The following is a 15,739-nucleotide window of genomic DNA, read 5'->3' as shown; positions in this document are numbered from 1 at the left end:
TTAACAGAATCACAAAATTTAAAGTAAACTTACTCCTCTTTTTCTTGACTAAAATCAAAGCACAGCTATTTCAGAACAAACCTCTTGAAAATAATTTCAAAAAAGCTGGAGAATTTCTAACACAAGGAGAAAGGTGGCAGCAGAAAAAAGACACGGGGCCTTGTGACATGGCTACCACCTCAGTTATGACAAGAACATAGCTAGGAAAAAAAAAACAACAACTGTTTCTGGGCAACTCCTACCTCAAGCAACAGTATTATCACGGCACCTGACCAATTTATTAAGTACGAAGAATGTACTCTTATAATACATAGTAGTGGTGTTCATAATGTAGAACCCTTTGCTTTCCGTTGTTGCAAGGCTTTGTAGTTCACATTTAATGTGTAAATTCAATCTAACAACTTCTGTATTTATCCTCTCAAGAATATACATACAGATTAAGTTTATATATGAAGCCTTGTTTAATAATTGGGCAGACAAAATGGCTGACTGGGTAAAGACCTTTGCAATCAAGCTTGATGACTTGAGTCCCATTCCTGGTATTCACTCTTTGGAGAGAACTGCTTCCTCCTACAGGCTGCCCTCTACACACACACACACACACACACACAGACAGACACACACACACACACACACACACACACACACACACACACACACAAATAAATAATTTCAATTAATCCACAGTGAAAGATAAGCCAACTTCAACCTAAAGATCAACAATGGATACTTACTATGTATTTAGTAGTTTGGATACCTAAAACACAATTCATGACTTTTTTTGACAACTAAGAGATAGCTCAATGGATAAGGGGACAGGCCCCCAAGCCTGATGACCTGAGTGCCATTCCCATGACTCACATGGTAGAAGCAGAACTGACTATTCTAAGTTATCCTAACTTCTACATGTGTGCTATGGCATATGCACGGACAGGAATGGATAAATATTTTTTAGAAGTGACCTTTTGCCTCTATTTAGGAATCTTAGCTATTCATAAAATAATGAAGAACAAGAACAATGTAAACAAATCAACATTACTGGGCACCAGTAACAAGTCTCAGATACTGACACTTAAAAGTTCTTTTCACAGAACCTTTTTATTCTTGGGACACAAATTTTTAAATATCAACTAAGCATATAGAAAGTTAATTACAAAGAGGAAGAAAAAGTTTATTTTGAGGTTTGTTGACAGCAAGAGAGGAGAGACATCTGTGTGTAGCAGGGGACTGGGTGGGAGGACTGCTGGGTAAGGAGGACTGCTGGGTGGGAGGACTGCTGGGTGGGAGAACTGCTGGGTGAGGAGGACTGCTGGGTGAGGAGGACTGCTGGGTGAGGAGGACTGCTGGGTGGGAGGACTGCTGGGTGGGAGGACTGCTGGGTGAGGAGGACTGCTGGGTGAGGAGGACTGCTGGGTGAGGAGGACTGCTGGGTGAGGAGGACTGCTCGGTGGGAGGACTGCTGGGTGAGGAGGACTGCTGGGTGAGGAGGACTGCTGGGTGAGGAGGACTGCTGGGTGAGGAGGACTGCTGGGTGGGAGGACTGCTGGGTGGGAGGACTGCTGCCAGCAAGCGACACTCAGCCTGGGGGCTCTCTTTCCCTTTGCTGCCATCTGTTCTATAACTTACTAGCAGGAATACTTTCTCAGTTTTGAGTTTCCTCATAAATCAAGAGACCGAATTCTTTTACTAGCTCTCTTGAAAGGAAGGGCCCCTGCTGCCACAGGTTTCATACTTACTCTTGATAGCTTCAAATTTAAGAGGGTAGCATTTTCTTATCTCCCTCAGCCATCAAGCCCACCACACTGAAGATCACAGCAGAAAGCAGTTGAGTATAGTAACTGGTCCACCTGATAACCATGATCAATGAATAAATACAACTGTCTTTAGCTTGCTCTAAATCTAGTTTTTAAAGTTTTATTTAATTATTTGTATGAGTATGGGTATTTTGTCTGCATGTGTGTCTATGTACCACATGTGTGCTGTATCCACAGAGGCCAGAAGAGGGCATCATGTCCCCTGGAACTGGAAGCACAGACAGTTGTGAGCTGCCATGTGATTTCTGAGAATTGAGCCTGGGTCCTCTGGAAGAGAAACCAATACTCCTGACAGCTGAGGCACCTTGCCAGCTCCAGAAAAGCCTATTTAAAAGGTAAACTGGCAAAACTTAATAAAAATAAACTAGAGTTACTGTTCTACATGATCAATTTCTAAAATTATCTGAATGGTGGAAAAATAATTGATGGTGTTTTTCTTTTCTAAAAATTATTGTTGCATTTATGTAAACGAGAAATGGTCAGCCCAGGTATCATGCTCTACTCCTATACTTCCAACATTTAGGAAGCACAGGCAAGAGGACCACAAGCTTCAGGCTACCAAAAAGAAAGATCTTGTCTCAAAAAGGAAGAGAAATTGTAATTAATAATTTTGCATGACAGGAAGGTACTTTTGGTTCTGTACAGTAACACTTGTAAACCACTGCACACTGAGTTCTGCTAAGACACACATCAGCTTCAGGGAAAGAACGTGAGTCAAGACTATTTATTATTGAGCCCAAGGCCAGCCTGAGCAACAAACTGAGACCGTGTTCTCCCTCCAAAATTAGCTTTGTTGTCACCAACAAAAGTATCAAGATTCAATAGGACTAGAAAAAAGTCCATGTTAACCTACAAAAGTAACAGCAAAGGGCACTGAAAACTTTTGTACAAAAGAAATCTTGAACAAGGAGCAAAGGAGCTATTAACATACATACACTTCTCTAAAACATACTTCCAACACTGTTTTAAGAGAGCATGCTGAAAGCAAATTACATAACCAGACTACAACTCACAACTCCAGGGAGGCTACCTAGTAAAGAGGACCCTGAGAAAGACACAGGGATCGCCCAACGACAGAGAAATGGATGAGATCTACATGAGCAAACGGGGGGGGGGGGGGGGGGGGGGATGGGGGATGGGGGATGGGGGATGGGGGATGGGGGATGGGGGGGGATAATGGAGGGCAAGGATCAGGGGAAAGAGAGCTTAGGAGAGCAGGAGGTACCAGCTGGATCAGGAGCAGAGTGGGAGAACAGGGAGGGAGATACCATGATGAATGAAGACCCCAGGGGAATAGTAAGAAGCAGAGTGCTAGAGAGGTCCCCAGAAATCCACAAAGATACCTCCACTGCAGACTACTGGCAATGGTCGAGAGAGTGCCTGAGCTGACCTGCTCTGGTGATCAGATGGCCGAACACCCTGGCTGTCATGACAGAACTCTCATCCAATGACTGATGGGAGCAGATGCAGAGATCCACGGCCAAGCCCCAGGTGGAGCTCCAGGAGCCAAATCGGTGAGAGAGGAGGGATTGTATGAGCAAGAGATAGTGAGATCATGACTGGAAAAAGCACAGGGACAAATAGCCAAACTAGTGGAAATGCATGAACTGGGAACCAAAGGCTGAGGAGCCCCCATGGAACTGGACCAGGCCCCCTGGATAAGTGAGACAGTTGATTAGCCTGAACTGTTTGGGAGGCCCCCAGGCAGTGGAGCTGGGACCTGTCCTTGGTGCATGGGCTGGCTTTTTGGAGCCTGGGGCCTATGCTGGGACACTTTGCTCAGGCTTGGTGTAGGGAGGAGGGGACTGGACCTGCCTCAGCTGAGTCTACTAGGCTGGGCTGACTCCCCAGGGGAGACCTTGCCTTGAGGAGATAGGAATGGGGAGTGGATTGGGGGGGGAAGGCTGGGGGGTTGGAGGAGGGAGGATGGGGAAATCCATGGCTGATATGTAAAATTAAGTTAATTATAAAATAAATATACATATATACATACATATATATGTATGTGTATGTGTGTGTGTGTGTGTGTGTATGAGAGTATGCTGAAAGCAAATTACCAATGTACCACAGGTCTACTTCAGAAAGTATGGTATAAAGAAGAGGTTTTGTGGGGGTTTTTTTTGTTTTTGAAGTACCTATTGTATAGTACTATAGCACTTCATTTTCTGTCCAGAAAGTGACATCTTTTTTTTTTTTTTTTTTTTTTTTTGGAGACAGTGTTTCTCTGTGTAGCTTTGCACCTTTCCTGGAACTCACTCTGTAGCCCAGGCTGGCCTTGAACTCACAGAGATCTGCCTGCCTCTGCTCTCAAGTGCTGGGATTAGGAAAGTGACTTCTAAAGACTCTTGGAGCTGTTCACATAAGGAGAAGCTGAGTGAAGAGGACATTCACAATATATGTATGAACATTCTGCACTGCTCTTACAGTTTTTCTATGAATTTAGAAACAAAAAGGCCTCACCTTGAATATCAGACAGCTACGAACAGTGCAAGCATCAACCTCAGGCAGTGTGCGAACTCCAGACAATAACTCAGTAGTCCCTGAAGAGACTAGTCTATCCTATGAAAAATCTTCAGATTAAAGCTCTACCTCTGCTTTCATCTACCTATGAACAGACTTTTCCTATGGTAAGGTCTAGTTTATGACCACAGTCATGTCTATGACGAGCTCTTGCGAAGTGGGGACTAAACAATACCTACAGGCTTGGCTTGCTCTAAAGGAGTCACCTATATAGCAGGGGAAAGGTTAGGTCTAAGGCTGACCAGACAACTTAAACTTGCTGCCAAGCCTGGTGACCAGATGAGTTCAATCCTCAGGACTGACAGGGACGAAAGAGAACCAACAAGGAAGTTGGTTGTCCTTTAACCTCTATACATATGTTGTGGTGTGTGCACACAAGCACATGAGAACATGTGTGCACACTAATGTAATAAAAAGAAAGCTGGAAAGACATAGGTCTAATAAACTATGTAAGACTTAAAAGCTGCATTACTTTGAGGTATTATTTTCCTCTCAAAATGATAAATGAACAAGGAGAATTAGATCTAGAAAGGACATGGTGGTGTGAGCCTAAAATCCCAGGACTTGGGAGGTAGATGAGGGAGTACCAGTTCAGTCACCTTTGGCAGAAAAGTAAATACATAAGACTTTGCCTCAGAAAAATAAAAATTAGGGGGAAATGGAATAGTTTGAAATTTCCATTCCAAGAAAGTATGGTAGCAATGAATACATCACAGAGACGGAGGACTGAAACTTTATAGTTCGAGCATATAGGCCCACTTAGAACAGTGTTATAAAGCATACAATTAATCTGTTGTCAACATTGTAGTCAAAAATATTCAAACAAGCTCTGAAATATAATAGTAGCTATTTTCTCCAACATTCTAGCACTGAACATAACTTGAAAATGTATTCTTGTAGCCAGGTGGCGGCGGCACTTGCCTTTAATCCCAGCACTCTTGGGAGGCAGAGGTGGGCCGATCTCTGAGTTTGAAGACAACCTGATTACAGAACAGCCAGGGACACACAGAGAAACCTTGTCTGAAAAACCAAGCAAGCAACACCAAACAATAAAAATAAAAAAGAAAGAAAACCTTAACTTTCAATAGAACTGTCTTGGTGGACAATACCAGGAAAGAGCAAAAAGAAATGACTTTTAATAAGAAACATTGTAGATAAATTTACACTTTGGCTTCATTATAACGAACGTTCTTTAAAATTTTTAAATGTAAAAAAATTACACATAAGGAAGCAATTAATTTTACAAAAAACCAAGTAGTTTGGTTCTACATTGAAAAAGTCTTATTGGGCCATGGTGGCACACGCCTTCAATCCCAGCACTCGGGAGGCAGGGGCAGGCGGATCTCTGAGTTTGAAGCCAGCCTGGGCTACAGAGTGAGAGCCAGGATAGCCAGGGCAACACAGAGAAACCTGTCTCAAAAAACAAAATGAAACAAACAAAAATGTGTTCTTCCAAAAATTTTATCACGATTATTTACTTCGTTGGATGATGGGAGAGATTCCTCCATGGTTAAGAACACTAGCTGCTCTTCCTGAGGATCCAGGTACAATTCTCAACTCCCACATGGCAGGTCACTCACAACTCTCCGTAGCACCAGTCCCAAGGAATGCAACTCCCTCTTCTAGCAAGGACCAGGTACATATGTGGTGCAGACATACATTCAGGCAAAACACCAACACACATGAAAATAATTTAAAAAAACAAAAAACAAAAAAATCTACTTTTAAAAATTCCCAATTCATATAAACTTTTGTTTTTTAGTTTGTTTTGTGAGCTGGGAATGAAACATGGGGACTCACATATGCTAGGCAAGTAATCTACCACTAAGCTATACATCTCCAGACGCCTACTTCATATATACTTTTAAAGGAAAAACTTTTTTTTTTTTAAATCACCACTGTATCTGCTACTAGCTAAGTTGTAGGCAAGTCATTAAATTTCTCTATCCTCACTTTTCATTTATGAGAATGATGGTACAATGCCTCTCTTACAAAAATACCCTAAGAATGTAGCTAATATGCATAATGGGCTCATAAAAATGTCTGGAACTGGGTAGGTAAGCATCACATAGTTATTTGTTATTTTATTTTTGTGGAAGTCAAAATGATGTTTTCAGCATGTAAAGGTACCTGCTGCCAAGTGAGACAACCTGAAGGAAAAGAGAAAACACACTTCGGCGAGTTCTAGGCTGACCTACACATGTACACTGTCCATGTGTGTGGTGATTTTATGTTCCCCAATATATCGTGCACCCTAATAAATTTATCTGGAGTTAGAGAACAGAACAGCCACTAGACAGACATAGAGGCCAGAAAATGGTGGCACTCACACCTTTAATCCTAGCATTCTGGAGGGCAGAGATCCACCTGGATCTCTGTGAGTTCAAAGCCACACTGGAAAGAGCCAGGCATAGTGACTCACGCCTTTAATCCCAGGAAGTGATGGCAGGAAGCAGAAAGGTATTTAAGGCGTGAGGACCAGGAACTAGAGCCAGTTAAGCTTTTAGGCTTTTGAGCAGCACAGTTCAGCTGAGAGGCAGTCTGAGGAAACAGGATCAGCTGAGGAACTGACGAGTGAGGTGGCTGTGGCTTGTTCTGCTTCTCTGATCTTCCATCATTCACCCCAATAACTGGCCTCAGGTTTGATTTTATTAATAAGACCTTCTAACAATTCGTGTTACACATGTGCGCACCCCCCCACACACACAAAATAAACATACAATAAAAAACATTTAAGAACATACTGTTTGTAAACCATTACGGTTTTTGGTTTCCCATGAACTTGGATAGGACAAATTATCAATTATATACTGATACTAATTGTGGCAAATATCCACGAGTAAAAGCAGTTTTCAAAGAACCATTAGCTGGCATAAATGCTTCACTGTAAGTATTATTTCACCTGCAGATTCAAAAACAATATAGCCATACTTCTGAGCATAGTGGCCACACCTGTAATCTCAACCCTGGCAAGGCAGAGGAGTATCAAGACATGTTTCAGACCACTCTAGACTACATGGAAATTCTAAGCTAGCCAGGACTATATGGTAGGACTGTCTCAATAAACCAAAACACAACAAAACTACAAGATTACAAATACAATGTTAAGTATTAAAATGTTTTAATATATATAAAATTATAAGCACACGTTTGACCAGAAAGGTTTTCTGAAAGAAATAAGGATGAACATTAGACAAGGACAGAATCAAGTTTCATTTATTCTCCGCCATGATTCAAACTTTGTACTTTTCTGAGAACAAACTCCATTTCTGAGTCAGCTACCACCAGTGAGGCGCTAATGCCCAGCATGTGATGAGAAATGAAAACCCAGTGTGAACAACGTTCTGGTCCATGAGCAGGCAGACTGCCGAAGCTGTCAGGTTCAATTGCATCATTCCCCATTACTCAATGCCCCAAACTGCTCCCTAATTGTTAAGAGCTTAATGTATTCAAAAACCATTGCTTAGGCTGATGCTGAAATGTTCCACAACTGAGTCTCCAAAACGTAGTCGGGGGATTAAAGTGCAGTTAAACCATTACTGAACACTCTCAATGGGACAGAAAGACCTGGACGGAATAACCAATTCTAAATACATTTCTTAATTGGATAATATTTAATCAATGTTATCACTTATCTTTTAGGGAGAAAATAGTGGAATTTGAAAGGCAATATGAAAAGTTAATGGTACTCCTAAAATAACTAATTTATATCCTTTACTTACGATCCAATTAGAAAGAAACACATCACTAAGTATCACAACATTTTACCTTCCAATAACGGTCAGGATCTACAGTTACTACTGCTGATGTGTTCTAGACAGCCTACAGTGTAATGAGTTTTTATATCAATTACTTGTAAAAGAACAATTATGCAAAAAACAACTACAATTTCAAGGAGCTTAAAGAATATAAAATTAAGTTATGAAGCAGTTTTTTATGTTTTCTTTTTCCTCCACACAATTTTACAAATGTCCTTTTCTGATTAAAAGCCCAAATCAAACTATTCTTAGTCTTTAATTTCTATTAGCCTGCCCTGATTTTTTTTTTTGGGGGGGGGGGGATAACTTCCCTGAGTGATGCTTCATATAACATCAAAAATAACTCTGCTGATTTTACTTACACTGAGGGTCAGAAAGATTAAGAATGATCCCTGGACTTCTAGCTTCAACCTAGCCACTAAAAATTCTGATTTTATTAAATTATGTAGGGAAAAAATAAATGTAAATTACGTTGGCCAAACATTAATTAGATTCTATTCTGTACACACATTTTAAAATATCCGCCTGCTAAAGTGTGTGTATGTGTTGTGTGTTTTATCTCGTTTTCTTTTTGGTGATGCTAATGAGTGAACCCTGGCCTTTGCACATGCTAGGTTCTTAACAACCATGACAAGACATTTAGAATGACATTTTAAATACTGATAATTTCCACTACCCATCTTTTAACACTGCTTTGTTTTACACTGTGTGTAATTAAAATGCTAAGAAGTAAGCAACTACCTAAATACAATGGGTAGGATGTAAAAGATTAAGCTGAAATTAACATTGCCATGCAGAGAGAGGAAGAGATTCAGGAAACAATTTTAAAAGTTCTCTTAATTCCATCATAATATTTTTATATCTTTTCCTTACAGACTGCTTAGAAGCAGCTTTCACATTCAACACCATTACTTCATTGTCTCGGCAGCTAAACTGAGTAGATCTGCACTCAGTGCAACTGAGAGGTCAACGTGCCTCAGCTGCCTGGAGACTGATGGTTGCTACAGCAGCACCAGATAAACCAGACTAAATAAGCTTCAGCTTCAAGGCAGAATGCACTTACTGCTAGACAGAAACACACATGCAGCTGTCTCAGCATGCAGCATGTGAATCTCACTGGGACCATCATATAGGAGATCCATCTTATGGGAACATGGAAAGAGGATAAAAACTCAAGACAGTAATTGGCCTGAATCCCGGGTTATTTCCAACTATGATTTCTTTGTTCTGAGTCACGTGTCAAGTGAAATGTGTCCCTTGCACTACCAATTTCCCTTCCCTACCACTTCTCCCGTGGACCTCTCTCTAATGCCAAGTCCACTGACAGAATGAGTAAGAAATGAGATTTTGCTTATTTCAGTCTGGAATTAACCAGAATAATTAAAGCAGACTTCTATAACGACAGAAAAAAAATGCAAACTGGAAATGTTCAAGTGATACTTGATCCAAAAGTATAAAGCTATCAAGCACATGGTTATATTTAATTAAAAGAGATAAAACCATTTTATTAGAGTCATTCTTTCATCTACCCTCTCACCCTCTCTAATCAAGCCCTATCATTTCTATCACCTTACTTTTTCAGAGAAACAAGCTTAAAGACACTCCTTCTAAAGTAATCAAGTTACCCTTATTCACTAAATAATTAATTTTCATGTCCAAAGATGGCAAAACTAATCATATCACTGACTGAACTTGCTGTTCATTCTAATATTTGGCTTTATCAGAACCATGACTGCACAACACCAATCATGAACACATACATTACAATAATCCAATCTTGTATTCTAAAAAATACAGTGTACAGCTGGGAGGTGGTGGCGCACGCCTTTAATTCCAGCACTGGGAAGCAGAGGCAGGCAGATCTCTGTGAGTTCAAGGCCAGCCTGGTCTACACAGCGAGTTCCAGGATAGCAAGGACAACATAGAGAAACCCTGTCTTAAAAAAACCAAAGATAAATAAATAAATAAATAAATAAATAAATAAATAAATAAATAAATAAATAAAAATACGGTGTACAAAATACAAAAAAATGCATGTATATTTTAAAGTCTCATATAATATAAACTATGCACATATATAAAAGTTCAAATTTGTTGGGTTTTTTGTTTATTTTGTCCTTTTTTGTTTTTTTAAACTTGTGTGGAGAACCAAATCCAAGGCCTCCCGCAGGCTAGGCAAAGGCTCTACACACACAGTGATTAATAGATACCCACTAGACAAACTAGTTTAAAAATGACATCATAGCAAGTTTTCCTCAATTTTAAAAGATCTATTACTAGAGTTTTAGAAAAATGAAGTAAGATGATTACAGAATTCTAAATAAGCTGGATGTGGTGGCACAAACCTATAAAGCCTTGAAACTGTGCATATGGTCACAGCAGAATCAGTCTGAGAGTTTACAATCGTGGGGAGAGGGAGGAGAGGCCTGCACAGGACGGCTAGGCGGGGAAAGGCACTTTCCCTCCTATGATCCGAGCCCACCACCTAAGTTCGACCCCCAGAACCAACTCCACAAGTTGTCTCTGACCTAAACATGCACACTGGTCTGTACCTACATACATCAAACACAAATAAATAATTCAAATATATGTAGTTTAGGGCTTTCAAAATATTACCTTTAGAGGTGTCTGTTTATATAGCTCTTCAAAACATTTAATTATTTTTTTAATTAATAAGATTCAAGACTGGTTTTTCTTATCTGTCTCTTGTTTTTACAACATTCCTATTATCAGACCTAGTGGAGCTGACCAGTATCAGTAACTCAGCAATCTAGGGAAGGAAGACCACCAGGTTCAAGGCCTACTTAGCCCAAAGAATGAGTTCAAAGGCAACCTGAGCAACTCAATTGAGACTCCACCTCAAAATAATTTCTTTTTTTTTTTTTGAAAATCAAGGGCTTGGGCCAGGCAGTTGTGGTGATGGACACTTTATTCCCAGCACTCAGAGGCAAAGGCAGATGGATCTCTGTCTGAGGCCAGCCTGATCTACAGAGTGAGTTCCAGAGTAGCCAGGGCAACAAAGAGAAACTCCGTCTCAAAAAACAAAGGAAGGAAGGAAGGAAGGAAGGAAGGAAGGAAGGAAGGAAGGAAGGAAGGAAGGAAGGAAGAGAAAGAAAGAAAGAAGAAAGAAAGAAAAGGCAGAAAGGCAGAAGACTGGGTAAGACACAGCTCAGTGGGAGTGCAGGCAGTTGCCTGGTTTATGGAAGCCTCAGATTTAAAGACTGAAAAATTAAATAAAAATCCCACAGAGTAATAAGCTGCATATTAAGCTACAAATCTGAGTGTGGCAGAAAGGAGAGACAAATGGGAAAACACGTATTTGTGAACACTGATCTCCCAATAGAAAAAAAAAAAAAAAACAACCTTGATGTATATGAAGAGACCATATATATATTTTAAATAATGTACTGGGTGGGTTATTTTACATTTGAGGATTTTTGTTTTCTGAGACAGGGTTTCTCTGTGTAGTTTTGGTGCCTGTACTGGATCTCGCTCTGTAGACCAGGCTGGCCTCGAACTCACATCCACCTGGCTCTGCCTCCACATTTGAGGATTTTTTAAAGATTTTTTTTTTTAATTATATGTATGTTGATGGGTGTGTGCACATGAGTGTAGGTACCGATGGAGGCAAGAGGAGTTAGATCCCCTGGAGCTAGAGTTACAGGTGACACTGAGCCACCAGGTGTGGGTCCTGGCAATTGAACTCTGATTCCCTACAAGAGCAGCACACACTCTTAACCACTGAGCCATCTCTTGAGCCTGGATGCATTTATTCTTCAATATTCTCTGCAAGGTTAATTAAAATAATTTAAGCAAAAGGTTTTCAAATACTATTTGTGCAGCTTTAAATGTTCTTAAAAAAAAAAAAAAAAAAAAAAACAAAAAACAAAAATCCCACAAAAGCGCCAAATTGACTGATGTTTTTTTCTACATTTTCTGATTTTTGTTGGAGACAATGGCTCCCATTGCTGGCTAGGGCTGGCTCTGACCTATCACGTACCTGAGTTGTAGTGGCGGCAGGGGTTACAGATGACGTGGCTGAGGGGGAGAGGGCTCCCACCTGCTGCAAATGCCCAGATGACTGCTGAGGTATGTGAGAGCTAGAGACAGGGGTACTAGATCCGGAGCCAGACACCACGTTTGGAAAGGATACAGCTACATCACTGCTGTTATAAATACCTGCAACCAAAGAAATTTTATTGAAATATTTTACAATTTAGCAGTCAAATGGGTCAGACAAGATTTCGCCTTGATACCTCCTCTAATAATAAATTTAATTAGTTTTTAAAAACTGTACTAAAATAAGCTATCACTAACTTTTCATAAAATATTTACCTAAAAGAACCTAAGTCGCTTTTCACTTAGCAAGTATTTTTGTTAATTAAACAAACAACCAAAAAAGCTAAGCGTCGAAGGCATTTGTAAAAGCAACAGAAGGTTTCTAAACAGGAGAATGAAGCAGCTGAGAGCAGAGTTTTAAAAACCACTTGGTAAGTCTTTCAAAATGCTTAGGAACCCTAGAAATCATAACTGACAAGCTATGAATGGGAAGAAAGCTTGTGCTAGAAAGCTACGATGTACAAAATAAAGTAGAGCATGACTTGATTTGATTCCAATATTAAAATGCTGGTGGCTTTCACTCATCATAGCTGTGAGAACAGAGCTGACATCCGGAAATAACCAGGAATGGGCAAACAGGAGTTTCTGAGGGGCTGCACTAACTGAGTAAGACGAAGAAGAGAAGAGGGAGAATTCAAACAGCTTGAGATGGAAGATGAGGTAGGTAGTAGCCACCTTTCAATTCTGGAAACATGGGGGACAAGAAAATGACAGCACAATTGATGAAAACATTTCTTTCATTGTTCTATCTGGTAAAGCAACAAAGGAAGAAGGAAATCAGCAAGTAGATATTACTCATTTTAGAAGAGCTAGGAAGAGAAGCAGGAGAGAAGAAAACCTCAGCAGAAAATAGCAGTTGAAAACTGGGGAAAAACTGTGCCATCATCTGCCCCATTTACGCTGGGGAAAGGCTCAATGGGAAAAGCCCTTATGGTATGAGCAGAAGGTGAGTTCAGGTCACTAGTACCCATAGATATAAAGCTAGGTACGACAACATGTAACTCTAACTCCAGTGGGGCGGGGCGGGTAGGGTAGTGGGGTTGGAGGCTCACTGAAGCTTGCTAGCTAGCCAGCCTGAGCACAGCAGTGAGCTCTAGGTTCAATGGCAGACACTGTCTCAAGGGAGTAGGCTGAGAGTAATAGAGCAAATCGCACACCCAATGTCCTCCTCCAGCCGCTATGTATATGCACAGGAGAATTCATCTGCACACAGGAAAACAACACACACACACACACACACACACACACACACACACACACACACACGGGGGTATATATAGAGAAAAAGAAGCTAATACTCAACCATAAATGACTGCCCCACAGAAACACTTGACTAATTTCAGGAGACATTTTTGTCAATGTCCCAATTTGTCAAAACTTGGGAATGCTCCTGATACATACTGAGAGGTCAAGGATGCTGTTAACATCTATCTAATGCATGTGACGATCTTCTGAACAACAAATTACCTGGGTCCAGAGCATCAAGGAGAATGGAAGCAGAGAAACCTGCTACAAACCTGAGAGGAAAAAAGGTGGAAATGGAGGGAAAGAGAGAAGGGAGGACGGTAAGGATCGATCAAGAAAACCTGGCATTTACATTTAAAGAGAAGAGCGAGCAGGAAGGGAGGAAGGAAGCAAGCTGAGATGGCTCAGTTGGTAAAGAGCTCCTTATGCCAGCACCATGTCCTCAGCTTGATGGCTAGAATCTAGGTCAAAAAGAAGCCAGGCACCTGGAATCCCTGAGGTAGAGACAGGAGGATCAGCCAGTCTAGTCTTATTGGTGAGCATCAGGTTCAGCAAAATATAGTCTCAAAAATTAACGTTTGTGATAGAGGAAGACACTATGAGCTTCTGGCCTCTGCACGTATGTACACACATATGAATCTTACACCAAGACACACTTTCTCCTTCCCCATCCCCTCAGAAACTGTATCTCTAGAAGGCAATAATAATTAGTATATCAGCTTATCAACATGGTTTATGTGATTCTAAAAAACACATAAATTTCAATTTATGCTTATAGAAGCACCTATAACCTTCTTCAAACAAATAAAATAGGAGAAACAGAACACATTAAAAGGCTTTAAACCTAGAATTTAGGTCCCTATATAATTTTTGTCTCAACAGTCTCTACCGAAAAAATGATTTATTCATTCTGCAAATACATGACAACTCACTGTTTCCCAGACATTATTTTAAGACATAGGTAGAATTATTCAAGATACATGGTCTCTGCCTTCAAGAAACTTGGCAGAAAACAGAACTACAATAACCTATGAAAAATACTGGAGACCATCTTGAGATGGGGTGGAGTAAAGGCATCTAACCTTGTCCTCAATGACAAGAGTAAACTGAGCATCACTTCTAAGCTGGTTTCTAAAAGCACTAACAACAGAACGATGGTGTGTGAAATAAACATGTGCCAGAGAGCAAGGGGCAAGTGGGCACCATCTACAGATCTATGGAGTAAATAAAGCAAGAAAGCAGGGACCAAACCCACAACAATAAAAGTTCAATGTTCCAGCGCTGACACAGTGACAACTCACTAAAGGGTTTTAAGCAAACTGTTGTGGTCACTACCGGAGATCACTTAAAATATAAGTCACTGACAGCAGGCTGAGAAAAGCTGTCAAAGGATGTTACAATGTTACTGATGAACAAAAACAAGAACTCAATGAAGGCAACAGAAACACTACAAAGGCAAGATTGCATGGGGCTTGGTGACTAATTAGACCTGGAAAAAAAAAAATGAGCATAGTCCACAATAATTCTTAAGCACCAGCTAATGTGGTGGAAGAATTCATCACCTGCCTCTGACTCCTGAGTGCTGGGATTAAGCTGTACGCCACATCACCTGGCAACACAATGGAATTTTACACAGCCATAAAGAAAAGTGAAATCAAGAATATAGGGAAAATGATGTAAATCGTTATCATAATGTTAAAAGAAGTATGCTAGGGCTGGAGAGATAACTCAGCAGTTAAGAGCACTAGCTTCTCTTCCAGAGGTTCTGAGTTCAATTCCCAGCAACCACATGGTGGCTCACAATAATCTGTAATTAGATCTGGTGCCTTCTTCTGGCATGCAGACAGAACACTATAATATATAGTAAACAAATAAAATCTTTAAAAAAAATGAGATAGACTCTTAAATACTGCACATTTCTTCTTATGGGGAATTTAGATTTAAAGTTATGTGTGGAAAAAATAAAAATAAAGCAAGAAACATGCTTGATGATCCTAGTAGGTAGCAAAATCAAGATTAATAAAAACAATTTCCTAATACAAATCGGAGTATCAAGGTGATTATCATGCTTGGAGATTTCTGTGGCCATAAAATACCTGCATAATCTACAACATAATAGGATGATCATGAAGTCCCAGGGCTGCTCCCCCTCACTAGCAGAAAAGCCAGGTGCTTCTTATACAAGACTAACTTGATTAAAATCTTCAAAACCCATAAAAGTAGAATGAGAAAACTGACCCGACAAAGTTGTACTCTGACCTCCACATCTGTGCTGTTAATATA

The 15,739-nt window shown here is 40.3% G+C and overlaps 1 protein-coding gene across 12 annotated transcripts in view; it reads right to left on the bottom strand.

Annotated features, from left to right (window-relative positions):
* Nucleotides 1-15,739, bottom strand: part of Mllt10 (MLLT10 histone lysine methyltransferase DOT1L cofactor) — a 172,883-nt gene that overhangs the window by 19,409 nt on the left and 137,735 nt on the right. For all 12 annotated transcript variants that reach the window (XM_059263632.1, XM_059263626.1, XM_059263629.1 and 9 more), the window contains one exon: nucleotides 12,093-12,271. In XM_059263632.1, coding sequence (XP_059119615.1) covers nucleotides 12,093-12,271 — 179 coding nt within the window. The remainder of the gene's footprint in view (nucleotides 1-12,092; nucleotides 12,272-15,739) is intronic.

The sequence above is a fragment of the Peromyscus eremicus genome, chromosome 5 (assembly GCF_949786415.1).
Source record: "Peromyscus eremicus chromosome 5, PerEre_H2_v1, whole genome shotgun sequence".
In the NCBI taxonomy this organism is placed as follows: Eukaryota; Metazoa; Chordata; class Mammalia; order Rodentia; family Cricetidae; genus Peromyscus; species Peromyscus eremicus.
The sequence above is the reverse complement of the archived record's forward strand: the minus strand, read 5'-3'. Positions and strand labels throughout refer to the sequence as shown.